This window comes from Struthio camelus, chromosome 17 (assembly GCF_040807025.1).
Source record: "Struthio camelus isolate bStrCam1 chromosome 17, bStrCam1.hap1, whole genome shotgun sequence".
NCBI classification, from domain to species: Eukaryota; Metazoa; Chordata; class Aves; order Struthioniformes; family Struthionidae; genus Struthio; species Struthio camelus.
The window spans coordinates 8,139,772-8,165,925 of NC_090958.1; the positions used below are offsets into that span (position 1 = coordinate 8,139,772).

The 26,154-nt window shown below is 47.1% G+C and overlaps 1 protein-coding gene and 1 long non-coding RNA gene across 11 annotated transcripts; one reads left to right on the forward strand and one right to left on the reverse strand.

Moving 5' to 3' along the window:
* Positions 1-542: 542 nt before the first annotated feature.
* On the reverse strand, positions 543-13,211 carry LOC104152204 (uncharacterized). 6 transcript variants are annotated; one of them, XR_011135207.1, is made up of 5 exons: positions 12,838-13,183; positions 6,243-6,322; positions 5,310-5,387; positions 4,885-5,082; positions 543-1,076 (listed from the first exon to the last, which is right to left on the reverse strand). It is a non-coding gene; the product is annotated as an uncharacterized lncRNA (long non-coding RNA). The 6 variants fall into 6 exon arrangements; XR_011135206.1 differs by having other exon boundaries at positions 6,243-6,469; positions 12,838-13,180; XR_011135202.1 differs by lacking the exon at positions 5,310-5,387 and having other exon boundaries at positions 12,838-13,211.
* On the forward strand, positions 8,511-26,097 carry HNF1A (HNF1 homeobox A). Of its 5 annotated transcripts, none has more exons than XM_068911774.1 (11): positions 8,700-9,184; positions 16,241-16,440; positions 17,294-17,480; positions 17,793-17,862; positions 17,998-18,031; positions 18,794-18,951; positions 20,676-20,877; positions 22,215-22,406; positions 22,678-22,799; positions 23,112-23,253; positions 23,871-25,144. In XM_068911774.1, the coding sequence occupies exons 1-11, from the start codon at positions 8,850-8,852 to the stop codon at positions 23,996-23,998; spliced, it is 1,770 nt and encodes a 589-aa protein (XP_068767875.1). In that variant the 5' UTR covers positions 8,700-8,849; the 3' UTR covers positions 23,999-25,144. The 5 variants fall into 5 exon arrangements, with proteins under 5 accessions (XP_009685760.1, XP_009685759.1, XP_068767875.1 ...); XM_068911775.1 differs by adding an exon at positions 15,936-16,153 and having other exon boundaries at positions 8,751-9,184; positions 17,793-18,031; XM_009687465.2 differs by having other exon boundaries at positions 8,511-9,184; positions 17,793-18,031; positions 23,871-26,097.
* The last annotated feature ends 57 nt before the right edge of the window (positions 26,098-26,154 follow it).

Below are 26,154 nucleotides of genomic sequence, written 5' to 3' on the forward strand. Positions count from 1 at the left end.
GGGCCGGCTCCTCTGTGCCCCGGCGGCTGCTCCCGCCGCCCGGGCTGAGCGGGCACAAAATGGCGCCGCGGGGCCTGCCGCCCCCTCGGGGCCCGCGCCCGCCCGGCCTGCGCCCGCCTCGCTCCGCCGGCCGAAGCCGAAGGCCCCCCGGCCGGGCCGAGGGCGGAGGGGGCTCGCGGGCGCCTCGACGGGCGGCCGCCGCGTGCTCCCGCCGCCGCGGCTCTGCGGGCCTGGAGGAACAACGGCAGGGCCGCGCGGCGCGAGCGCAGGCCTCGCCGGGGCTCCAGAGGTGCAGGGCCGAGGGAAAGGGGGTACGCGCGGTCGTGCCCTGAACCAGCGCGAGCCTAACGGCGGCTCGGACGCAGGCTGCGCGCTTCGGTGCGCCTGCTGAAGCTGGGAAGACAACTGCTTTTCCCGCTGTTGTCTCGCTTCCACCGATTTCCTGCCATCCCGCAGCACTATGTGACTTCCTCGGCGCGAGGCCTGAAATGTTGTTTTGGTGGGTTTCCTTTCCGAGGAGGATTCGGTGATAAATGTTCAGGTAAGATAACTCTAGTTAGGTTTAGAGCACATAACTTGCATTCCACAACACACTGCTGGAAATTGTTGGATCTATGAATTTACCATCTTTCAAACAAGGAAAGAAGTAAAAGACTTGGAGCGAAAGCTCAACGTGGTTGAGCCTCACAGCAAAGAAAATAATGCTCAAGATACTCAGACCAAATACAAATTGCATACTTTGTGTTAACGTCCAGCCCGGTGTTAATCCACGTGAGTCCCAGGCAAAGGAACGGGGACTTCCTGTCTTGTCTTTCTCTCCTTTTGGGTTTCTTCAGTGCTTCTTGACTCTCTGATTATGTTTCTGCTGAGCGCAGATCTAGTGTCTCAGCTCAGGCCTGCCTGCTTGAGTAATCCTTGCCTCCTGTTACTTCACTGCAGCAGTCCGTGTGAGTGGAGTTCTGTGGAGTTTGGAGCAATTGATTTCAGTCCAGCTGTGCCCGCTCATCCATTGTTCCTTGCAGTGTGGGAGGGAGAAGAGCTGGTTTTAACTAGCAGTTGGAGGTGATGTAACTGACCTAAATAGAAGAACAATGCCTGGGTCTGGTAAAAATAGGTATTTCTTTAAAACAAAGAACTACGTAGAAATGCTGTGCCTTAATATAATCTTGTTAGCATCTTCAAAAAATATCTATTAGGACACTGGACTAGTCTCACTGCATCTACAGATACTTCAGATGTCTCTAAAATGGGTCAGTCTAGCTTATTCCTATTTTTAATGGATAGAATATGAGACTGAATTTTGTCAGTCTTGTTTGTTTTCCTAAAATGGAAAAACCTCAGGAGGCTGGTTTGTAGTTGTGAGAGAGGATTAAAAATCAAGAACTGCTCAATTCTCCTCAGTTCTGTTACTGCTTCTCTGTGTAATCTCAGGTGATCATCTCCGCTTGCATGGTTTCCCGCCAATAAAGAGGAAACTGCAACGTTTTCCAGCCACCTGAAGCGTTGGGGCACTGCAGAAGGAAGATGTTATGTGTGCAAACCCTGAGTTATATCTCTCGGCAGGAGGAGGGAATGCCTGGGATTCTTGTGCTTTATTTAACCAATGCTTTTAGTGAGATGGTGCTCCGGACTTGTTTGGAGGCTTCTCCCCTCTGTGTGCCCATATCTCTGTGCATCAAAAACGGTGTTGGGAGCTGTGCGGGAGCCGAGAGACAGTCGTCCTCTCTCCCCGCTGCTCTTTTCTGAGGCCTTGCAAGCGATCCGCTGGCTCTGGGAGGTTGTTGCACCTCAGCATCCAAAGCCTCTGTGCTTTCCACAGCCCCTGGGCAACATGGACAGGAATGACCTTACAGCTCCCAGCACGATTAGCACTCTGCCCACTAAAATCTGCTTGAGAACTGGGTTTATCAACCGTGAAGTTGGAATACTCAAAGCATCATGACTTTAGCTTAGTGGGGTCCCTGCTGGGGAGGATCATGGCAACTAGGTGTACTGGAAGGATTATATAGTAATTGATGCTAATGCTTCCTCTCACAGAGCTCAGGCTGGGCTACCTTGCAAAATATTTGCTTCTATTTAACCATATACCTTTTTGCCCCTCAACTTACTTACACCCTATGCACAGTGCCTGTGCCCATCTCAGGAGGTACGGAAAGCTCTGGGGGGGTGGGGGGGGGATGCAAGGACAGAGGAGTGAGTTGTGCTCAAAATCACACTGATCAGTTTGGGTGGAAACTCTAGACTCCCCGCACTCTCACCCCAAGCCTCCAAATAAGAAGAATGCTCTGACTCTAATGGTGGGACTGATTTGAGGGAGAAGCCCCTTTCCTTTCTCCTCCCACACCCCAGCAAAAACATCTAGTGACAATTAGAAAACTGACAATTAATTTGGAATCCACGCTCTGCTGTGCTGCAACCACGGTGGCTGCAGGGTGCATGCTTGTGCAATCCTTTTCACTGCTCGTGACAGAGTAAATGCAAGAGGAAACCTATCTATCCTTTTGAATCAATGGGGGGAAGGATAAACCAGTGTTTCAACCTTGTCTTGGTACTAAAGATTCCTTTCTGAGACTCTTTTCCTGAGAATAGGATGTAAAACTGATGTTGGTATCTATAAAACAACAATGTCCCTGCTTTGTGGCCTTAGTTAGCTTCTTAGTCTTGCAAAATTCTTAGCACATTAATTTGACACAAGTGATTTTTAGCTGATGAGCAATTAAAGCATAATTTTTTCAGCATCTCAGACTTGTGACTAGACTAATAAATGACAATTTTGCAAGCATGCTCTATCATTACATGATAGCAGTGGGATCAATTCACAGGACAAATGTATTCTTCCTTGCAGACCCAGCATCTGCTCATACTCCAAAGTGGGGCACAGCTCGCATTCCCCAGATAATTTTCTCAGTGTACTGCTTGTGCAGACTTTCTTCAGACGTACAAAGCTTTCCTCTGACTTTCAGTGACAGTTTACTCTTGACGTTACAAAGTCCTTTCAAAGTACTTGCTCTGTCTGGTGCCTTTGATGTAGACTGATGCACTACCTAGACTTACAAAGGTATTTCAGCACAAGCAGCAAACAAAAATAAGTTGTTGGTTTTTTTCCCCCCTACTTGGCAGCGTAACTCCCAGAGCACAGGGAGGCAAGCGTGGTGGCGGAGAATCAGACAAAAGCACTCGCTACAAAAAGCCCTCACCTCTGAAGAGCTTAAATGTCATTAGAGGACGTTTTAGCTAACCATGTCTTGATTCATCAAGCAGGCCGATGGAAAGAACCGCAGCAGCTTCATGCGGAGACTGCACCTTTTGGGAAGGGACATGACAGGTAGAGTTGTCAACCCTGCTTGGGTTTGGGAGGAACACGTAGCATGGAAACGAGCAGAAGGGGACGGCAGAAGTCAGAGATTCAGTTTGGCAGTGCAGCTCAGAGCTGCGCTCGGCTGTTCTGCTTGTAAGATCCTAGTAGGATTCCCCTTGCTAAAAAGAAAGCATGTGCTGACCGGTACGTGTCACACGATTCTCTTCACCACCACCTAGTGGGAAACTCCTTCATTACCCGAGCTCCAGCACTGCCCTCGCTCTCCAGCCTCATCCTCACCCTGGTGACGGAGAGTAAGCGAAGGAGGGACAGATGGATGAATGAGGAGGACAGAGTCCTGCTTCCCATAGAGGAAGAGTGCAGAGATAATATTGGTAATACCTAGAGATTACAGCCTATAATTTGTCCCCCTAAGCTGCAGCCAGTGCAGTCCCTAATGTTTGTTAGGCCTTAGCCCCATTCCCTGGGGAGACTTGCAAAGTGCCCTCTGCGCAGATGAGCATGTGAAACGTTTGTTCTTCTGGATGCAACTCTCCTTACTGCTCTTTGCAGGGTGCCAAGTTGGGAAGGTGCTCTAGCATCTAAATCAAAAGATAGCCTTGCTCTCTTCTTGCCTCTCTTTCGATAGTCCTAAGGTTGGTTATTCTGTTGAGAACGGGAGAAGGCTACCAACTAAAAATGCTTTGCTCCTCTGTAAAGACATATTTACTATTATAATCACGTATTTACAACAAGGACTACTACATGAAAGTGTTAAATGGGTATGTATTAGGAGTAGTCGAATCACATATTCAAGGGAGTCCTTCCCTGCTGCGATACTCGAGGTTCACACAAACAGCTGAAATCCAACCCTATGAAAACAACATACCAATGACAATTATCTGGGATTTTTCACTCTCCTGCATGCCACTTGGGGCCAAGCTCCCAGGGCACAAATAATAATCGGTTTTGGCACTTGTGTAGCTTTCTTTTCCTCAATCACAGAAATAGGGATGAACACAACGATAACAATAATTCTCACATTTCAAGGAGGGGATGATAGTAATGTCTTTCAGGCCAATAAAGCATTTGGCAGTCTCAGCTGGAGGAACCATAAAATGGCAAAGAATTATTAAAGGAACCACTTCTAAATACTTCTTTGGCCAATGGCAGTTTTATCACTGTATTCATGGAACTATACAGGCTCCCTCTGCTAGCAATTTTACTATAAAAATATTTAGTTTTTTTCTTTCTCTGCATGCTCCTTGAGGTCATGGCATTAGGCTTTATCCCAGTCAATCACTGTATTTTTCACTGTGTATACTTGATGGTGGATATAATTTAACAAATTAAAACACTGAAGATAACAATTGTATTGATACAAGAGTCAGGCTCTGGGAACCTCTAATCCACCTGCACTTCTGTTCACGTTACTCTGCTGCGCAACTATTTCACTTGGTTTGGCTTTCCTGTAATAAGCAGAATGCAGACCAATAGGTCTAAAATAAGAATAAAGTTCCTATTATATACCCATTTATACTTTCATGGAGTAGTCCTCATTATTTATTAATCCACAGTTCAACTACCTTATTACATGTTCTTGGGAGAAGGCAATCCATTGGAACAGTTTATCAAGGCAGACTATTATTTATCAATGAAGTAGAATGAAACAGGAAGAGAAGCCGTCCTTGCCTGGAAGCCTATTGGAGAATGCCAGCAACCCCGTTCTGTGATGCAGCTGTCACACAGTGTTACCAGACCGCCTACTACTTGAAGGGAAGAAACTTATAAAAATAAAACAAACAGACAATGTATTAAAGCGTAGGTAGGACAATGCAGATTATTTGAACATGTTTAAAGAATCTTTATTAAGCATGCCATTAAAATAAAAAACCTACAGAGCTCAGAATCCTCAGGTGTGATTATGATTACTAACCGATAGATTTCTCCAATCGGCATCCAGACCATTCTGTTAATATAACATTTTTCTTGAGCTTTCTATTAAGCTTACCAGTTTATTGTTGTAAAGCTGCTCGTGTCTTGTTACTGAAGTATTGTTTGAAGGATCTCGACCACCATATTAGTTATGCTTAATGAAAAATAAGTTTGCAGGAGGAAAAAATAATACAAAACCAGATACTGCAGACAAACATGAGAAAAGGCAGGTATCACTCGGGGCCTTCATACTTCAAAAACTACCTCTCCCTTACAGTTACCAGCATCATGTTATTCCGGGTGACTCGAGAATCAAGATATGCCCCAGTAAATTTTTGCAAGTAAGAAAATCAACAAAGCAAGTACAAAAAACAACAAAATCAACTGATATAGAATGCAAATGGGTATAGCAAAGCCAAATCCTTTTCTTTCAACTATTCCTTCTCAAGGCAAAATCCATGAGGCACAATTTAGATATAGGAATATATTGTTTGGATTATGGTACTCTACAATTTAGCTCTTGCTCTACTACTAGAACTATAATCTAGCTGGTTAAAGCTTTGCAGCTTCCACTCTTGACCTCTGCTATCCTTATTACCTCTCAGCAGGATATTGTGGCAGTTGTAATAATCTGAGAAACCCGAGCTTGCAGTCCTCAGTGTCAATATATAGAAAAGGGGTGCTGGTTAACCCATAGCAACAGTTTCCGTCCTACCTCCCACTTGTTCATTCTGACAGTTTAGCAATTTGTAACATCTGAGAAACACTGAAAAGCTCACTGGTTTCCTTGCACTGAAGAATCTGAATTAGATCCTTGATGGAGTGCTGAATCATTTGCTAGCATATCTGGTTTGGCAGGTTACAGTGAATGTAAAAATGACAGTGTAGACATTTTTAAGGAAAGTTTTTACCTCTTCCTTGGTTGTCCAGGCTCTTGGAGTTTAAAATGGGCAACTCCAATAGATCAAGGGAAAAAGACCTTCAAGGATAGAGTGATGGAGAAATTTACCTCTTCCTCAGTATTTGAAAGGTTTCCACGTTAAACGCAGGATTCCTCATGTGGTATCCAGTTGTAGCATCCTGTAGGTCCTAACAAACAGGCAGATGTTCATTTTTGGTTTTATAGCCTTTGAAGTTCATTGGTTTCAAGAGAGGCTGTTTTAAAAGCTTCAGCAGCTGAAGGCCTCCGGGGCAAGCAGAACCAAGAGGGAAGGGGCTTCTGGTACACGAGGAATCCTTAAAACCACATGATAAATACAGATAATTTCTTGATATATTTTTTTTCCTTCTTTACAGTTTCCCCAACAAATACTGCTGTTCTTTGTCTAAACTTCAGGATTTTTTTCCTGCAAGTGTGCAACAGAAGTATATATTCACAGAAAATAGACTGGACAGTCTATAAATAAAAACAATGTTAGCATTTTCCATCCCCTCTAGTTTAGGTAAACAAAATCACTGTGCACAAAGGCAGAAGTAAGTAACAAGACATGGCAGCATCTTCCCTGCCACATATTGCAGCGAGCTCACAATCTGTTGTCTCTGCATGCAAAATCCTTGAATTACAAGGATGCATCATGCTGAAACCATACATCATGGTTGGGTACTGTCATTACAATTGGTAATTACTGTTACCAGCCAGCACTGTTAGACTGTCTACTGGGGGGAGAGGGGGGGGGCGGGATGAGGAAAATTGTAATCAAAAATAAAATGTACAGAAATTGTATCCAAATATTGCTAGGACAATGCCAAAAAAGCTGAACATTTTTAAATGCTCTTTACTAAACCTGCTATGAACATAGTGAAGTATTTAGAAACTAAAGATCTTATTTTACATTAAATATTTTCACACGGACTCTGAATTGGTACTCCTTTTTAGGCAGACGGAGGGAGTCTGCTGGAGCCCCGTCTGAGCCTTTTCAGCTTCCAGCAGTGAGGGGAGCTGGCACTCGGGGGGCAGACGCCTCTGAAACGAAGGCCAACAGTTAGCAGCAGTCCTGGCTGCGGGGTCAGCCCAGCAGCAGCTTGCTGCGACTGCAGGGAGGAGGGCGCCAACCTGCCAAGGAGCTCAGCCCCTCCGTGCTGAGCCTGGCGAGCACGGCTCCCGCTGCCCGCGAAGGGAAAACCGGCCAAGGTCGCTCTGCAGCAGCGTCTTGGCCAGTGCTCAGTCTGGGGCCATCCTATGGGGATGGCTAAGCTCCTCTTAGCTTGGGCCTGATGGCAGTATATAAAAGTAGACCAGTAGTTGCTCCTAGGAAACCTCTGTTAAAACAACAGTTTTAAACCCTTCTCCCATCGATCACACAAGAAGAAATCATTCACACGAGACCCTTACACACCATCAAGCCCACACTTGCATACTAAGTTATTCCCTAGCCCCTTGAAGTAAACAGATGCATTCATATATTTGCAGATGAGAAAAGACCACCAGTCATCGCGGCCTCCCGACAACTCCAAGCAACGCCAGCCAAGCTGGCTAGGGTGTTTTAGAAAGTCACCCAAAAGGTGGGGGGTAGAACCAGAAAGCACAGCCGGCATCAAGAGGGGATGGAGGTAGATGCTAAACGGGAACCACCAGCCTGTCCAGGGCACTTCTCCAGAGAAGCAGAGCAATCGGAGATAGGGCAGGGACTTTCGGTGTGAACCAACACCCAGGGCTGCTCCTTATCGTGTGCTTGAATCATCAGCTCAACGGGGCAAGTCATGTAATCCCCCAAATTATGTGGGTACGCTCATCAATTAAACAATACATACAGCAAGTTATAAAGGAGGTACCAGTATTTGCATATCAAGGTACTCCAGCAAGCCAAAGCCAGAAGTGAAAAAGTCATTTAACACTCAATGCTGTGCCGTAGAAGTCAGCTGGAGCTCCACAACACGCCGTGAGTCTTGGGAACTTCCCTGTAAACCCAGCAGTTGCACTGGTCGGCCGGGGGGGTGGGCAAAGGCGAGCGAGGCTGCCGACGCAGCCGTCTCCCAGGGCCAACGCCTTGGCAGGGGCTGGTTGAACCTCTCTGCTGCTGGAGCTCTGCGTGGGCTCCACAACCTCCCACCAGCAGCACCTTCTCCTGCACAGGCACCGCCAAACCCACCCCTTGCTTTTGGCTACTCCGCCTCCTTCCTTCTCCAAAACTAATGGGGCCAGAAATGAGCCATGTTTTTTCCCCGTTTTCATTTCCCTACTTTTCTTTCCGTATCTTTTTCTTTTCCATGCTGGCAGACCTTCTACCCCTCCGTTTTCCTCTCCTTCCCTCCCTTTCCCCCTCCCCCTGCTTTCTCTCCCTCTGCACTTTGTGAACTGCTGCTGCCGTGCTGAAGTCCAAAGTTCAGTAACTTGCTAAGCACACAGATAAATATGAACCTTGGAGAATTTACATTGCTCCAATGTAAACAGATAGCCAAGGGTCCCTTTATCAGCACCGGCTCAGGACAGTCGTGGGGGGTCTGAAGTGGCTCAATTTTGTATTTTGTTTTTTTGGGGGGGGGGGGCGTAAAGGCGGGAGGCTGCGCTGTGCCCACTCTGCCGACAGTCAGGCGCGTTACCTCGGGAACATGGTGTAGGGAAGCTGGAGGCAGGATAAGCTGAAATTCAAACCCAAGAGGCACGAGGCTGAAGACCATGGTCTCGAAGCTGAGTCACCTTCAAGTGGAGCTGCTAGGAGCGCTGCTGGAGTCGGGGCTGACCAAGGAGACCTTGATCAAGGCGCTGAGCGAAGCGGAGCCCTACGTCCTCCAGAGCGAGAGCCAGCGCGCCATCCATGCCCTCCAGACAGAGAAAGGGGACTCGTGCCCCGAAATCCCCGCTCTCCCCAACGGCCTGGGGGAGGCCAGGTTATCGGAAGATGAAACCTCTGATGATGGGGAGGAATTTACCCCTCCGATAATGAAGGAGCTGGAGAACCTGAGCCCTGAGGAGGCTGCTCACCAGAAGGCTGTGGTGGAGAGACTATTACAGTAAGGACACGTTTGCTGCTCCTCTTTGCTGCTCTTTCTTGTATTCTCTCCCTCCAAATCTCTTTCCTTTCCCCTTCCTTTCTTCCTACCAGCGTCCCTGGTATTCACAGCTGATCTAACCGCACAGAGACTGTCTTCATCCATGCCAGGACTAGCAGCCCCCCAAATTCTTTGCAGATGCTCAAACTTGTCTTTTGATCACACTTCCAATGCGTAAAGGGAGCTATGGAGCCTGATTGCACATTAGAAGTGCTCGTATCATCAGGAAACGGGCGTCAGAGCACTCCGAGGCCTGGACACCCTGCATCTCTCTGACTAAACGTTAATTTTTATAGGAGTCACAGATTCTGTCATCAAGGGAGAAAAAAATAAAAATAAAAGCAGCCCATAAAAATCTGGTCTCTGTTAACTGGCCTCGCAGTAGTCTTAGAAATTATGGTAGAGAGTTTTAGTTTTTCCTGCTATTTTTAAGGAGGTTAAAATTTTTTTTACTGGCTTTTCCTATAGATGTTATTTGTCAAAGATAAACCAAGAGAGCTTGTTCCTGTCTTTCGTGCATGTGCGAAATTCTCCTGACTTCACTGGGGATTTTTCTTGTAGAAAGAGCAGAAACCAAATATACGCAGAGGTTAGAAAGAACTCGCTATGCTCCTACCCTCCGCCGTCTGCCGTAACTACAGAGCACACATAGGAACAGTTACAGGTTTTACTGCCACAGAAATTTGCCTTTGCATGCAAGCATTAAGTCAAAAGACAGGAAGAATCCCCTAAACCAGCGAGTCTCATGACAGGCCCAGAGAAACATTCACCAGGACTCACGTTTGGGATTCTTACTGGGGTGCAAGCCCTAATAACCACCCTCAGAGGTTTGTCCAGGCGAGGATCAGGTCCTTCAAAGCCATCTAGCCCAACAGCAGCAGAATACTGCCCCTCCGTTTTGGAGGTACTCTGAAACCACAAGCTGTTGGGAGACACGAGATGCAGCACCGTCCTGCATTTCAAATCTTCACTAAAACTAAAATCCAGTTAGAGAATTTGTTGGGCCTTCTGATTAATCCTCTTCACGGTTAAAGGGAATTAACAAAGTGCAACAATAAGAGGCAAACATCAAATCCCACTACAAAAGGCCAGAGCTAGAAAAACAGCATGACAGGCGTTAACATTCGCTGTAAATATTTAAGAGAAGAGCAGCTGGGAGCTGATGTCTATGCAGTTCTCAATGGAAGAAAATTCACAGGATCAGCTCTTACCTGGGAGGGGAAACATTCCCAATAATTCAATCTTCTTTTTGGCCCCAAAAGTCTGCCTCTCTTTTCTTCCCCCCCCCCCCCCCAGCTCTGCTACATCTCCTCTTCCCCGTACTGTTGCTCTCCCATTCTCTTTACCTGTTCCCTTTTTCTCCTCACTTTTGTCTCTGCCACTAGTCCTCCCATTTTGATGTCTTCCTGGCTAATTCTCTCTCACATCCTTCCTCACTCTTTTCCTTCCCCTCATCCTTGTCTCCTTCTCTTCTCCCTGAGTCTGCGTACAGGTCTTGGGGTAGTTTGAGCCCAGTGGCACCGGGCGGGCCCTGGCTAGTTACTAATTATCCAATGGCTTTATTATTTCTCTTTTGTCTTATAAATTTATAGATGAAAAGACCCTGATAAGCTTTTTGATCATTAACTTCTGATGGTTTATCAGGTATCTCTCCAGAAAGGCAGCCATGTAGGTGGAAGAGGAGCACCCGGCTTTGTCCCACTCTGTAATGAATGGGTGCAGCAGGGCTGAAGGGCCGCCTGCCGTAATCTGAGAGCAGACTCACAGACAGAAGGGGCTCCTTCCTGCCACCCTCGCTTCACCATGAATTCCAGTTTCTGATCCTCCCTGCCTTTCCAGGAGCTGGCTACCAGCCTCTCCTGTGCTTCCTACCAGTCTCAGCACAACACTCTTACCTACCTTGCGTGCCTGCAGTATTATTTATGCTTTCCAATCAATGGTCTCCCTTCTAGATGGCCAACTGAGCAGCATTCCCATTTTACAGAAATGGGAACTGAGGTACAGATTCTCTGACTCATCTAAAGACCCCTAGGACAGTGGCGAGAGGATTGGGCAAGAGCCAGGATCTCTTAAGCCTTGTACTGGGTCTTAACTGCAACACTTTGTTCTGAAACCTCAGGGCTTGCTTTCTTCAGTCCTCAATGTCACAGGATACATCAGTTCACTTCTGCTGTTCAGGGCAGTATAAAGGGAACCAGAAGCCACCCAGTTACAAGTGTCCTTATGGGGGGATATAATGGACCAAAACTATTTGAGGTGGAATGGAGAGAGTAGGAAGCCCATATTGACAGTCTTCATATTTCTGGTCAAAGACTTAAAAAAAAATCAACTGTATATCTGGGAAGTATATTCAAAGCATGTCAATACCAGGGTCTGATGGTACATAAACAGTAGCTACCAACTAATACATACTGGGTTTTTTTTGTTTTTTGTAAGAACAAACCTTTCCATTAACAAACACCTAAAGGTAACGTCCTTAAAATAGTGTTACAAATAAGCGTAGATACGGGAGAACAGTCTTTAACAGAAATTACTCCCAGCAGCAGATGAAAGGAAGGAAGGCAAAAAAAAAATGATCTCCAAGCACAACTTCAATGCTTGCAAAGCTGTTTCAGCATCTACACAAGCATTTCAAGTCTTTGAGAAACCAGATGGAGGCACTTTTACCTCTAAGCAGAAGCATTGCTGGGCACTATTAAAAAGTCCTGGACTAATACTGTAGACCACATTTTAGGAGAGGGATTGACTTTGGGCAGCTATTGGTGACACAAGAAAGTCTTTGTGGGTAGCTGCAGCCATTGCTCATATAGTAAAGTAGCATGAGAAGTGTCCATTGCTAGGCTTTCCAGGAGCGGGAAATTAAAAATGACAGCACCAAGAGACCAAATCTGTCCTCACAGGACCACTAAAGAGGGAGCCACAGTTTGGGAACTACTGAGCAACACTGAGCACGCCAGGATGTGGGCAAGGTACACCACCCACGCAGCGGGGTGCACCTGCAGGCATGTCACCTTCTGTCCTTTGCGGACAGGACTGATAAAGGCAGTTCAGAGAAAGGTTTTGCTAGCGATGAATTAACATTGTTTTGTGTGCCTAAATCAGTCTCACTGGTCTTCCCCAGACTTGCAAAATTAAAAATAATATTCTCTCCAGATCACTCCACAAAGAATTGCGTCTATGCTAAAGAATAACCTCACTAGGGAGATGGAGGTGTGTGGAGTAATTCCCAGATATTCCCTGGAGTTCCCTGGAGAGACAGCCTGGGGGGTCTGGACAGGCCATACTACCGGAGGCACAGCAAACAAGAAGAGATATAGCAATAATCCACCTGCAGGGCAAGGGGTGAAATTCCACTAGGAAAGAGAGAACTTGAGATAAGCAACAGATTTCCCCTGGAGGCAGGGATAAAAGCCTGGTTTCCAGAAGGAAGAAAGAAAAACAAAGATGTAATGATACAGGTCTGGTCTTTCCCCCATGTCAGTGGTGTCTTAGAAGAGCTCTAGCTGAGGATCTGGACATGAAGCTGCCACACCCCTTTCATTTCCACATATAAACCAAGATGAGGCAAACCAGGCCAAGTTCAATAGAAAAGAACCCAGCCGGGACGGTCTTACCTTCCCTGCTCTCTGCCCAGCCCGGCTCCGGGCTGTGCACTGGCACCAGTGGGAGTTGTCTGGCGAGCTCCAGAGGAAAGGGCCAGAGGATGGTCCTGAGCACTTCACAGCTCTGAACCTCTGCTTAACCAAGGTCTGGTCCAAAGCAGCACTTCAGAATCTACCTCAGAGAAATGAGGGCTTCTCTTGCCTGGGAACCTGGAAAACAGGGAAGGAGGAAAGGAGAGACAGAGGGAATGAGGAAGAGGAGGGGAAAGAAAGGAACAAAGGAAAAAGAAAGAGAAAGAAAAGTCAGGAAGAGTGAAGGAGGGAGAAGGTCCCCCGAATGTTACATCCTCAGCTCTCTGAAATGGGTTTTCTTTAATGCTAACAACTTGATATTTACTTTCCATTTAAATTTGAGATGTTGCTATAAATTATCAACCAGCCTCTTGTTCCCTTTGAGTTTATAACTAACTACCTGGGTTACTTATTGTTCAGGTAACAAAAGGGAGGTGAAAACGCCCTTAAAAAGTGACCTCAGAACTAAGAAAATGGGAAGCTGGAATGGAGAGAAGACCCAGGCCCCTGTGGTCGAGTGGAGCTGGGGAGAGGGGCTACACTCAGGAGGCAAGCAGCAGCAGAGCGAGACTTAGGAAGAAGGAAGTAAAGACCATTTGAGAAGAACCTGGAGATAGAGATTAGACCTCAGAGAACAAGACAGGAATGGGGAGACAGCTTGTATCTGGGGAGAAAGAAAGGTAAAAGCAGGAAAGGGACTTGGAGATGGAGGAGGAGAGCTTGAGCAAGTCAGACCTAGTTCCACAGTTTGACTCACTGAAGCAATTGAGATTTTAGTGCAATGACAGCCAGGAAGGCTACGCTTGGGGTGAAATCCTACTCTGACAGTCAATGACAGCTTTGTCACCAACTTCAACAGAATGGTTTCATCTTACAGTGGTTTAGTCAACGGTGAAGGCTCTGCAGGTGGATCTGTGGATTTGGGCAATGGTTCATTTGAGGCCTCAACTGACTGACTGCCATCACTGGTTCTGTGACATAGCCTAGGGCCAAAAGGAATTGCTGCATTGGAATTACAGCCTGGGCCTTGACAGTTTACGGGTAGCCAGGATCTGAACTGTCCTATGAAGTCACGCTCACTAAGATGCCCTGCCCTGTTGTACCTCAGAAAACTCTGCTTTGTCTCAAAACAAAAGAAAATCACAGAACCACTGTGAGAAAAGTCATCCTCACAGATACTTCCTGCTTTATTCCTACCACAAAGTGGAGATCTTGACAAGAGAGTCAGAAGTGACTTGTGACTGGGGTGCAGGAAGGACAACAACACGTAACTGATGTTTCCATCAGTGATAATGCAGCCCCTTGTCTTCCTGTCTGAGCCAGAGCTCACATCTAAGAGACCAGAGATTCCACATTCGAGCCCTTTCTCCTTCGTAGAGGGATTTGTGTAACAAACTCAGGGCACAAGTGCTGGCTAGACTACTATCACAAATACTAAGGGAGGAGACTGGTCCTTGGCTTGGACAGTAGGAGAACAAACCACCGAGAAAGGAAAAGCTTCCATGAGTTCAGCCCAATCTGAGGCTTCCGAAAGGCAAAGATGGTTAAGGGAAGAAGCTGCAATACTGAGGCCCCTGGAACTGACCCATCATAAAAGAGGAACAAATGGTCCTATTTTAAGAAAACAGATCCTTCAGGAAGCTGTAACTGACAGTGCTTCTGTCATACTTTAACTGCAGTGGAGCTTGCTCCTTGGACTGTCCAGCCACTGTGAAAGAAGCTGCAAGGGGAACAGAGATAAGGGTGTTTGCACTGAGAGAACAGATGTGGACTTTGTTCTCCTTATCACTTTGCAGCCTCTGGCAACCTACTGAGTCAACAAAGCACTGAACAGTTCAGTTGCAGCCTGTTGCTCAGACCTGTGTGTTCTTGCAATAGTTTTTCCATAATCCTAGGCACTTTTTTTTCTTCCTCCATTGCTCCTTTAACGCTGGAGTTAGAAATGACATCAGGGTATTTTTACAGCATGCAGACCACTTCCACTCCCCTCTGTTCCACCAGACCTTTCACATACCAAACAAGAAAGGATGCTCTTTGTCAAAACTGAGCAGAAGCCTGGGGCTTTGCTGTAGAGACACACCTGTACTGGTTGGCTCGACTGCATTTCACACCTTCCTATTTTTACTATGATTTTCAGCTTTGGTGAAATCAGTACACATAGCAAATAAATCATGGTCATAAAGTCTTCTGTTTTCCCTATAACCTGCTTGGAAACCTTCATAGATATTCTAATTAGAGATCCTAACAATCAGAGATTCACATTCATTATGAAATCCCAAATCAAATTAGCTTCCTGAGTTTTGTGAGTAGGTCTCAGATAGGCCTATTCCTCAAGCTGTTACCTTGAAGGATGGTGGCAATCAGAAGAATTTGTGTTTTGCCTGTTGCTCTCCATTGCGTTTAGATGTTTGAGTAGATCTGGATATGAATCAGTAGGTGTTATGAGTAACATAGCAGATGTGCAAGGACATGATCCTGGATGGCTTGGTGTACACACAGAAGTCATGTGTAGCAGTATGACGAAAGCCTGTCTTCATTTTCTCAGTCATTGCAAGGTAACCCAACCTTGACCAGAATCAGGGCATGAGCTAGGTTCAGCTGGTCTAGTAGTACAGTGAATCTGTCTTAGAAAAATGAAGTACACCTACCCTGAGTAGCTAGGCCCTAAAGACAGACAGAGAGGAAAAGGTATGTACTGCATGGGGGAGGGACGGAGGGAGAGAGGAGCTGGTGCAGAGGGGTTCCTCAAAACACTCATAACACTCAAACACTCATAAAACATCCAACTGAACACTGAAATGGGACGTCACTTCCCTCCTCGTAACATCTCTCCGTAGCCGCAGAAATGCTTTACATTCACATTGCTTTCCCGTAGAAAGATCTGTTCCTTACTCATGTCAGCACTTTGTGATTTACAAGTAATTGCCTAGATAAAAACAAGGCAAAACCTTGTATAAAAAATGACTGAAGATAGCAAAGACTGTGGCAATGCATTGGGAAATTCCCATGATAACAGGAGCATCACCTTCTTCTTCTAGAGAAATCAAAGTACCTACGAAGAACAGTTTACAGGAAGCTGGCGCTACAGCTTTTCCGCTTCATTTCTGACACGGTGCAGTTTTACCCTGAATGCAGGGCCCCACTGCACAAGGTATCAGAGCGAGGAACAGCTTCCCCTTAGCAGCCACTCTACTACTCTCACCTCACCTAAGGCAACGGCGTGGAAAAGACTGACGTGCAAGATGCACCTCGGGAAGTACGAGCGCACCTCCTTGGAAAGCAGGTCTGCTGAACACAGCCATTAGACCTCTTTTTCCTGAGAAGTGTTTTCTGCTCCTTCCAGAGAGGATCCCTGGCGGGTAGCAAAGATGGTGAAATCCTACCTCCAACAGCACAACATCCCTCAGCGCGAGGTGGTGGACACGACTGGTCTGAACCAATCTCACCTCTCACAACACCTCAACAAGGGCACTCCCATGAAGACGCAGAAAAGGGCAGCCCTCTACACCTGGTACGTCCGCAAGCAGCGAGAGGTGGCCCAGCGTAAGTATCTCCGATTTCATAAACGCCTCCTCCCTCCCCTGCTGAGCCCTACTCCCCATTTCTATCAAGGAAAAAGGAACCATTGCAACAGAAAGCTTAGAAAAGTCTAGGTCAGTATTCAGTGAGGGTGAACTAAACTGTGCACAGAAAAACTCTCTCATAAAACAGTCTGCAGCTTCCCCCCTCCCAACATTTAGCTGAAGTAAATTAATACTGTCCATTTGTGACTACAGTTCTACATCCCTCCTCAGACTAAAACAGCACGCTGGTCAGGGGACAAAACAGACAGAATTTCTGCCTGACAACTAGGCTTTTGCAAATTCAGCCAAAGCAGCAGTTCCTCTAGCTGCAAAAGCACAGCAAGCTGCTGTACTCTCTGGGGCACACCACCACGGGCTACCACCTCATGCGCTCTGAGCCCTTTCGTTTTAGGTGCACACTGGGAGCCCGCCCCTGCAGCATGTACCACGTTCATGAGTCTGGCTGGAATCTGTCCTACTTAGTTTCGTATCCATGGGTTGCAAGTAAAATGAGACACTTAGCCTCTGGATGATTCTGGAGAGCAGGACTCCATCAGCCGTGTTACTCTAGACTCAGCTGTGTTGGCTTTCACTACTCCAAGGTGGAAGCAGAGATGCAACGCATGCAAGAGAAGGGCCAGGTAGAGATAGCCCTGCTAGGAGTGCTTCATCTATTCTAGCAGATTACAGAGCTCTATTTCCACCTCATCTAGATTCAACCCTCTGTCTTGTAAGAGATATTCTAAGGGTGAGCTGCACTGGGCCTGCTGGGCACCAAACGCTACTGGAAATCCTTCCAGCAGGCAAATCCCCTTGTCCCTTTGTGCCCTCAGAATTCACACACGCTGGCCAGGGTATCTTGACAGAGGAGCCCATGGGAGACGACCTGCCCACCAAGAAGGGAAGAAGAAACCGCTTTAAGTGGGGTCCTGCCTCACAACAGATCCTGTTCCAAGCCTACGAGAGACAGAAAAATCCCAGCAAAGAAGAGAGAGAGGCACTGGTGGAGGAGTGCAACAGGTGAAGCTGGGAGCCTGGCTTTGAGGGAGAAGGGCAGAGGAGGGCCTCTCTGTCTCCTTGCTGTTTGCTAGAGCTCGTGAGAGGCAGCCTAATGGCACAGCAGTGGATGTCACCACTGCCACCAGCCTGCTTTGAATGTAATACCACTACTGAGCACCCACTGTTCACAAAAGATCCAGAAATGCCCTGTGTCTTGCTCTTTCCAGCAGGCCCCTTACGCTGTGCCCGGCCACAGACATTTTGGGGTTGCCCACTTAACTCCACATCTTTGAATCCAGCTCAGTAAGACTCTTTTTGCATTTTCCCCCACAGAGCAGAGTGTATTCAGAGAGGCGTTTCCCCATCCCAGGCCCAGGGGCTGGGCTCAAACCTGGTGACGGAGGTGAGAGTTTACAACTGGTTTGCCAATCGCAGGAAGGAGGAGGCTTTCCGGCACAAGCTGGCTATGGACACCTTCAGCGGGCCCCAGTCCACCTCTGCTCCCTCTCTAACTCCTCACAACTCTTCCTCCCTCCAGCCATCGTCTGCTCTCTCACCCAGCAAAGTCCATGGTAAGGAACAACCAGAGGGAGATCTGGAGGAAAAGTAAAACTTGCCTAACTCGCTCATCAAAACGATCTCCCAAGTCTACCCCTCTAGGAGGTGGATCTACAGACAGAAAGGGCAGATTTGATACAAGGGAAGAGCGTGGGTGACAGAGACCATGTCTCTGGGTGAGGACAGGAGGGTGGCTAGAAAACCAAAGATGACACTTTCAGTCTGCTTCCCCCTCACAGCTGGCAGGCAGCAACCCCTTTCCAAGGGGTCATCCACTGGCCTGCCATCACAAATTAATTCTATATGCTTTCACACGTGTGTGCCTATCATTCTTTCCAGTACCTCATATCAGCAGCATCAGACTCCACAGCTGAACTTTCAGGCTTCAGGAAAGGTCACTCCCCACCCAGGAGCAAGAGCTCTGCCAGCTCCATAGGCCAGAGCTGGTAATTGATGTCATTCTGGGAAGAGATGATCTTACTGAGGCTCATTCCTGTCTACGCCCACATCCAGGGAGGTTTCCGGCCAGCCCAGCTCACTCCCTGAAGGGCACACAACCATACCTGAACGTCAGTACTTGAGGAAGGAGTTTGGCCAAGTTACAGAGGAAACCTAGGACACAGCGGTGAGAACGCCTGTTCTCCTGGTTCCTCTACCACCCACCTCATCTCTTTGCTCTGAACAAAGACAAGTGACTGCAAAGGAAACTGAATTTAGCACTTGCCAAAATGTCTCAGTTCATTTTTGACAACCAGTTCCATCCTGTTTTGACGCAGGAGTGAGGTACAACCAGCAGCCAGCCACCGAGGCAGAGTCCTCCAGCAGCAACCACCATGGGAACAGCTCCATGGTGACCACCCAAACCATCCTGCATCAGGTTTCTCCCCCTGGACTGGAGCCCAGCCAGAACCTACTGAGCACAGACACTAAGCTGGTGAGTGATGTACACTGAAGAACTGGTGATACAGGATGTCAGATCCTCTGTCTGTGGTCACAATATGCACTATTCAGAACCGGTGTGTCCTAGAATACTCTCAAAAACAACCTTCTTGCAGCAATATTATATAGTCAGCTTCATACTGCCCATATAATATGAGCAGTCTCAGGATACTTGGGCCCCCCACGCTCCTGGTGAGGGTGGGTGTTAGGGCACAAAAACAAGTACAGCCATTTCCCCAAGACTAACAAAAACACTCTATTCTGAGAAAATAGAGCTCAAGATATGACATAATTTCCTTCCTCCCAGGAAGCCTTTTTCTCTCTCCTCCTTCCCCAGGGAGATTCTCATCATCTCCAGCGCTCATACTCTATACATCTCAAGCTGGTTGATCAGACTTCCAGTGGGATGAACAGATCAGAGACTGGTCACTTACATTTATCCTATCTACAAAATTAAGCCCAACAGCCTGTAAGCAGCATCTACCAGGGAGACACGTCCAGGTATCTGGACTGTAGCCACCTACCTTCTCAAAGCAGACTGAGTTTTTCTGAAACTTCTTTCCATCACAGTCCTACTGCTTCACTGCTAATTATGCGACTGATCATTTTTGGTTTGCACACCTTCCCTTGCTTGCAGGGTACCTGTTGGCAGAAGTTTGCATTAGCGCCTACTGGCCTGAGGCAAAGCTAAGCGCACTGTGAACGAGTACGATTTAAGTCTCTGCTGTTGTTCACTTGCTCTGCTGGTTTTCTAGTCTCTCCCTGAAGAAAAGGAGCCTTTCATGAGGCACTGAAAAATCTTCTTTTAGAGCTGTCTTCCAAAATTGACATCAAGGTGATTTGCCCCACTGTTTAACCTGTTGCTGCCTACTCTGCCTAAAAAGTCCCTACAGCTTTTTGTCTTTGGGGAGCAGAAAAGGTATCACTGAACTGTCTCTGTCAGCCAAATTATTAGAATGCTGCTTTGTGCTTCTGTAATATTTTATTTTAAACTATGAATCTTTAAAGGGCTTTGCAAACTCAAAACCCCATTATAGCATAGACACAGGTGACAGAGTTCATTTTAGAGGCCTGGGGAAACAGTTAGGTTATTAAATTTCTCAGCGATTCAGGGACACAGACCGGATCAGCAAGACGTCCAAGCCTAGAACAGCCCTGCTCTATCCCCAGACACGCGGCTTTTCTAAGAGCGGGCGGCTGCCAATTAGCACGGCCTGAAGAACATACACGGGGAGAAAAAGGACATACAGAAACATTTCAGCAGCTCCTTTAAAATCTCTGCCTGAAAACTCACTGGCCACTAAAAGACACTTGCTGAGAGGAAGGGAAATCACAGGCGTTTCTCAGAGTAAAAGTGAGTAAGAGAAGAGGAACTCCTGGATTCTGTGCTGAACTCCACAGCCAAAGTCATGTAATTAAGAGAGGACGAGCCTTCCCCGTAGGGAAGGCAGTAACCTCATTCCTGTCCGTACAGCCCTTATGAGCTCTCGGATGCGAAGAGTTAAAACAGAGAGAAGGTCTACCCTTCGTTTTTCAACAGCAGACCTTTAGCACTTGACTGATGAGCATAAAAGAAACCACAGAGAAACTGCACATAAGCAAACGCAAAGCGTTTCTAGTTGGCAAGGGGTCGGGGCAGGCAAGAAGAGGGAGAAGGAAGTTTATCACAGCTTTGGGGCCTGCTGCAGATGGCGTTTTCACAGACGTCCCTTCACACAGATCTCGGCTCCCGGAGGAACTCTCCCCCCCGTCAGCACCCTGACGGCCTTGCACAGCCTAGAGCAAAATCCACACGCCCTGAGCCAGCAGACGCAGAACCTTATCATGGCATCGCTGCCCGGCGTTATGGCCATCGGAGCTGGCGAGACCTCATCCCTCACACCAGCATTCACCAACACGGGGGCCTCCACGCTGGTGATAGGTGAGTCACTTATTTGGCTGCTTCTGTTTTCTGTATCGGCCCTGCTTATCGGTTTTCAGATATAGAGCTATGTGAATTGCAAGAATTATCTATCTGCCTCACTTTCAGAGGCCAAAGCGCCGAGCTGGCAAAGTCAGTCACCAGCGCTGCTGACACGTATTCACGGGATTAAGGGAGAGAAGTTCCTTACACAGAATTAAGTTGCACAGAAACCCAAATCTTGAGGGCAAGGGACCTTCTGCAACCTATTCCTATGCCAGGGTTTTGTCCTGCTGCTGTGCTTCCATTTCCATCGTCCCAAACGTAAGTCTAATGTAAATGTAATACTCCCTTAAAACTATGAAAATTGAAGCATGCTCATGTCTCTTGAAAGATAAAACGCCCTGTTCTACCTCCTGCAAAGAGCAGCATATTCCTCTGGAACTTGCAGCAGTAATTACCGTTTGTCTTTTTTTAATACATTTTTCACTTGGGCAGCTTTTCGGGACTTGTATGAGATTTCTATCATTCCTGGATTATTCTACTGCCAAAGTGCATCTCATTAGATAAAGGAAAACAAAACTACCCTCTTCCTACATTTTCTTCTCAGGAAGAAAGAGGTCCTGTTTTATTCCATGGTGGCAGCTGTGACCTATTTCCATTTCCTCATTTACACCCAGGATTGTTACGATATGGATTCTAATTCTGTGCAAAACAAACACATTGGGGAATTTCCACACACTGTTAACAGGACCTCAGTGCCATACAGACCCGCTGATTTACACGACTGGGGTCTGGACAGCTGTGGCACCTGGGCAGCGATGCATGAAACCTTCCACTTCCTTCTCACTGGTCCAAATGCCATGATCTGGCAGCCTAAGCAAAATGAGCTCAAACTCTGTTCCAAGCGGCTGGGCAGCTACAGCATAGTTAGCCCTGATGCCAATAAGTTCATAAACAAAATAAAAGAATGAATTGGACACTGAAACGAAACTCCAGTTTTAGTTCTGAGCCAGGCCTCCCCATGGAAGTTTACATCAGGTTATCGGTGATCTGCAGGGTGATGCTCTGTACTGGTACAGAAGGACACAGCACAGGAACAAACACCGGCAGACAGAGGTGTTTTCGTGCTTCCTGTCTGCATTATACAATTTGCACGTTCCCACTTCATTTTCACAGCCACGAAATCCATTCACGATCACAGAGAACACTGCAGCAACTCCTGAAAAGCAGCAACTGAGCTCGCCCTGCCACGCTGACCATTTCTGAGGCCCCCGTTGCAGAGCAGCCACGCTCCTCCCATAGCGCGCGACAGTACCAAAAAAGGTCTCAGTGTGTCATTGGTCTTTGGTTTTCAGGCTTAGCCTCGACCCAGCCCCAGAGCGTACCGGTGATAAACAGCATGGGGAGCAGCCTCACCACTCTGCAGCCCGTCCAGTTCTCCCAGCAACTGCACCCATCCTACCAGCAGCCCCTCATGCAGCAGGTCCAGAGCCACATCAACCAGAGCCCCTTCATGGCTACCATGGCCCAGATACAGAACCCTCACGGTAAGAGCACGAATGCGTTTGCTCAAATCAGAAATAACTCTGTTCTGGAGCGTTTGCTGGGTCCTTGGCCTTGCAGCACTCCATTTTCCCCTTCTGTTATTGTTGTCCTAATTACGAAATTATTTTTCTCTTGCATTCATCTCCCTGTCCCTCCATTCCCACCGTTTCGGAGACAGACAGCAGGTCCACGTACATGAGGAGAACAACTCAGCCAAATTATTCTCATGCAAAGCTCCAGCATCCACATGATCTTGTTTTCTTTCATGCACAGCTCTCTACGGCCCCAAGTCTGAAGTGGCCCAATACACACATACAGGCCTCTTACCACAAACCATGGTGATAACAGATACTGCCAATCTCAGCGCCCTGACTAACCTGACACCAACTAAACAGGTAACAGCCTTTAGCACATGCCTTTGTTCCCCCACCTCAGAACTGCACCAGTCTGCAGGTAGCTCCTTGCCTCTGCCAAAGTTTTGGGGTGCGTGGTCTGTGCCATCCCAGCAGGATGGTCTTTTCCATCTCCTCACCTTGCTGGTGGTACCAGCTGCAATACTGGAGGCACTAGAGCAAGCTCTTCACTCTGTCATCAAGGAGGATTTAATCTCCTTGGAAACAGCACCTGCTCACTCTTCCCAATACTCATCTCTTGTGCCTGCAGAAAGGGAGGCAGAAACCAGGCACTGTTAACTTTCTTTTCTCTAGGCGTTCACCTCTGACTCAGAAACCCACACAGAGTCTGGGATCCATACGCCGGTGTCACAGGCGCCAACGATACACTTACAGAACCAGGACACAGCCATCCAGCACCTTCAGCCAGGCCCTCGCCTCACCTCGAGCCCTGCTGGTAAGAGCAGCAGCCGCTATTATTTTAAACCGTGTATCACCCAGCTCCTCCGGCCAGCACCGTAATGCCCGTTCAGAAAAATGGGAAGTAGGGCCTACCATTCCCTAAGAGGGCTCCACCAGTGTCCCGGGGGGCTGGAAAGCCATTACGAGGAAAAAAAAACACATAGATTTAGAGCACAGTTTACAGCAAGGAACTGTCTGTACAGGCTGTGTGAGGCAGGACTGAGAAAATGGGACCCTCAGCAGAATTCATAGAGGAGAATAACCTTAAAGGTATCAACAAGATCAGGGTCCGCACGCAGCTAGACCTGCAGGCAGCTTGAGCTGAAAAGCCCAAGACTTCTTCACGTACAGACTCAGGTTGGCACTTTCCAGCTCCAGGAAAGGACATTATCAACTAGAACGCTCAAATCCCAACTCCCTGAAGGTCATCTGCCACGATGCTTTCGGGCTAGCTTTGGACCTGCCCTAGGTATATAACGGCACACAAAATAGGAAAAGAAGCTATGGTCCTAGGCCGAGATTTTAGTCACGCTGGAAACGCGAGTGTGCGTGCACGCGAGAAGGGGGCTGCAGCGAGAGTTTGCTGTTAACTTCTGCCTGTGCCTTTGACAGTGTCCTCCAGCAGCCTCGTGCTCTACCAGAGCTCTGACTCCACCAACAGCCACAGTCAGCTGCTGCCGTCCACTCACAACGTCATCGAGACCTTCATCTCCACGCAGATGGCATCTTCCACTCAGTAACCACGGCAACCAGCTCGAGGGCGACTGCTGCGACCAAGCTGTCAGGAACGACTCCAACTGCGTTTGCCATCGCTGTCACCGCTGCCTTCAGCGGCAAGGAAAGGCTGCTGCGCTCCGCAGCCCCTACCGCCTCACATGAACCTCTCGCTCAGCTGCCTCCATGGGAGATGTCCTAGGCTCAGGGCAGGAGTCATGGAAAGACGATGCTGGCACTGCTAGAATCCCCTGCCACCCCTCTCACCCCAAAAACAAACCAACCCACCCAAACCCCAGCAGCCAGCCTAGAAAGACTAGAAATCCTTGCGGCTGCTAAAGAAGGAATCCCATCGAGATAGCGATCTGACTGGAACACAGCAAAAACGCCAGGGTGTGCATGGGATTTTTTTTCTGCTCAGCCTCCGCATCAGGCTGGGCCTGTACAAACCTGCCAACGCCAGTCTAAACCACGCACGAAGGCGTGACACCATCTTAACACACTCACCTCCTCTGCCGTAAGGAAGCACTAATGGGAACTTTGAGAAATACTATCTTCTTGGAGGCAAGAGAAAGAATCCGACTCCTGACTTTGCAGCTAAACCCACTGAGAAACAGATTTGGGAATGGCTTGGCACAACTCTGTCAGTTTGGGATCACTGACTACAAGCTACAGTTCCATTACTTAAAAAACAAACACACAAAAACCCAAACATTTTCAACTTGTCAGTTCAAAATGACCTGCTTTAAAAAAAAATCATGCTATCCTAGTGGAAATGGCTTGGTTATTTTTGATATAGCTCTGCTTTGTTTTAAATGCAGAAATTAAAATTTAAAAGCAGTATGGAAATCCCAGTTTTCTGCATTAGTTATGTGGATTCTCATCTCATGCATCCTGCTGAATGACCCAGGGGGATGGCACTCTCCACAGGTCCCTGACACTGCGTCAAGTCTGGGGTTTTCCCACGCTCCGCAAAGATCGATAGCTCCCCGTGTTGTCCTCTATAAAGATCTCAGCTTGGATGGATTTTTACAGAACACAGCTCATTCTTAGTCTCCCTGCAGGCTACATTCTACTATGCAAATAATTTCCCTGGAGTCTAAAAGCCTCATTTGCACAAGGTGAAGGTTTTCTGCCCTAAGGACCTGCTTATATAAATTCTTCTAATCATTCCTCTCTTCGCTATTTACTCTCAACCTTCACATCACCGATGCATCAGTAGCCAGACATGAAAGAAGCCCCAATTAACATATTTTTGTCATTGTGATAGAAACAGAGCTATTCCTTTGCCCAGAAGGAAGACAAAAATCCTTGAGACTAGAGCATGTTCAAGACTTAAAAAGTTAAAATTAAGCCTAAGGGAGAGTTTGAAAACACCTAATAGTGAACTCATATCTGGAGATTTCAAAGTTACAGGTGTCGGTTAGAATTCATGAGAAGAGCTTCCTCTAGATACCATCAGCGACCAATTTCTGTAACCAGAGTCTCTGTGGAATTTCACCCTAGAATCGGTCCCTAACCTCCTATGCACATTACCTGCGAATACACTTGCCTTCTAGTCAGTATAAAAACAATAATCATAAAACAAGTCGAAAATAATGTTTAGACCACTAGGCATTTATACTTGTTAAAGAACAAATAAGATCTAAGGTTTAAGGAATCCAGAGAACCCACATGCTAGCTTCACTAAACTGAAGTTTTAGTTGGCCATAAGTAACTTCTGTTGGCACGTTCAGTTAGTTCGCAAACCAATGTTCTGTTTAGCCTTTCCATTTCCAGATGCCAACAGTGTTGTCTTGAGTGAAAAGGAACAAGGATCTTCTAGTAAGAAAGCCGACACCTGGGTTTTTCCCATGCTCAAAGAGCGCCACTTCCCTATTTTGACTCCTCTAACTTGGCTTTCAAGTCTCCTGAAGGGGGCCAATGAGTTAGTGCTATTGAGACCAAACAACCTTAAGAACAGAAGAATATTTATCCAAGTAACAGGTTGTTTCCCGAAACACTGGAGCTGAAGGTTTGGTCTCTATAAATGGACTAAGAACCATATTGAAAACTACCAAAGCCCACTCTATTTCAGAGACAGACAATCTAACCCATCAAAATAAGAACTGAAAATCAGATTTCAAAGTCACTGTGTTAAGTCCTCCCTCTGGCAATTTTATAACATAGATCACAAAGTAAA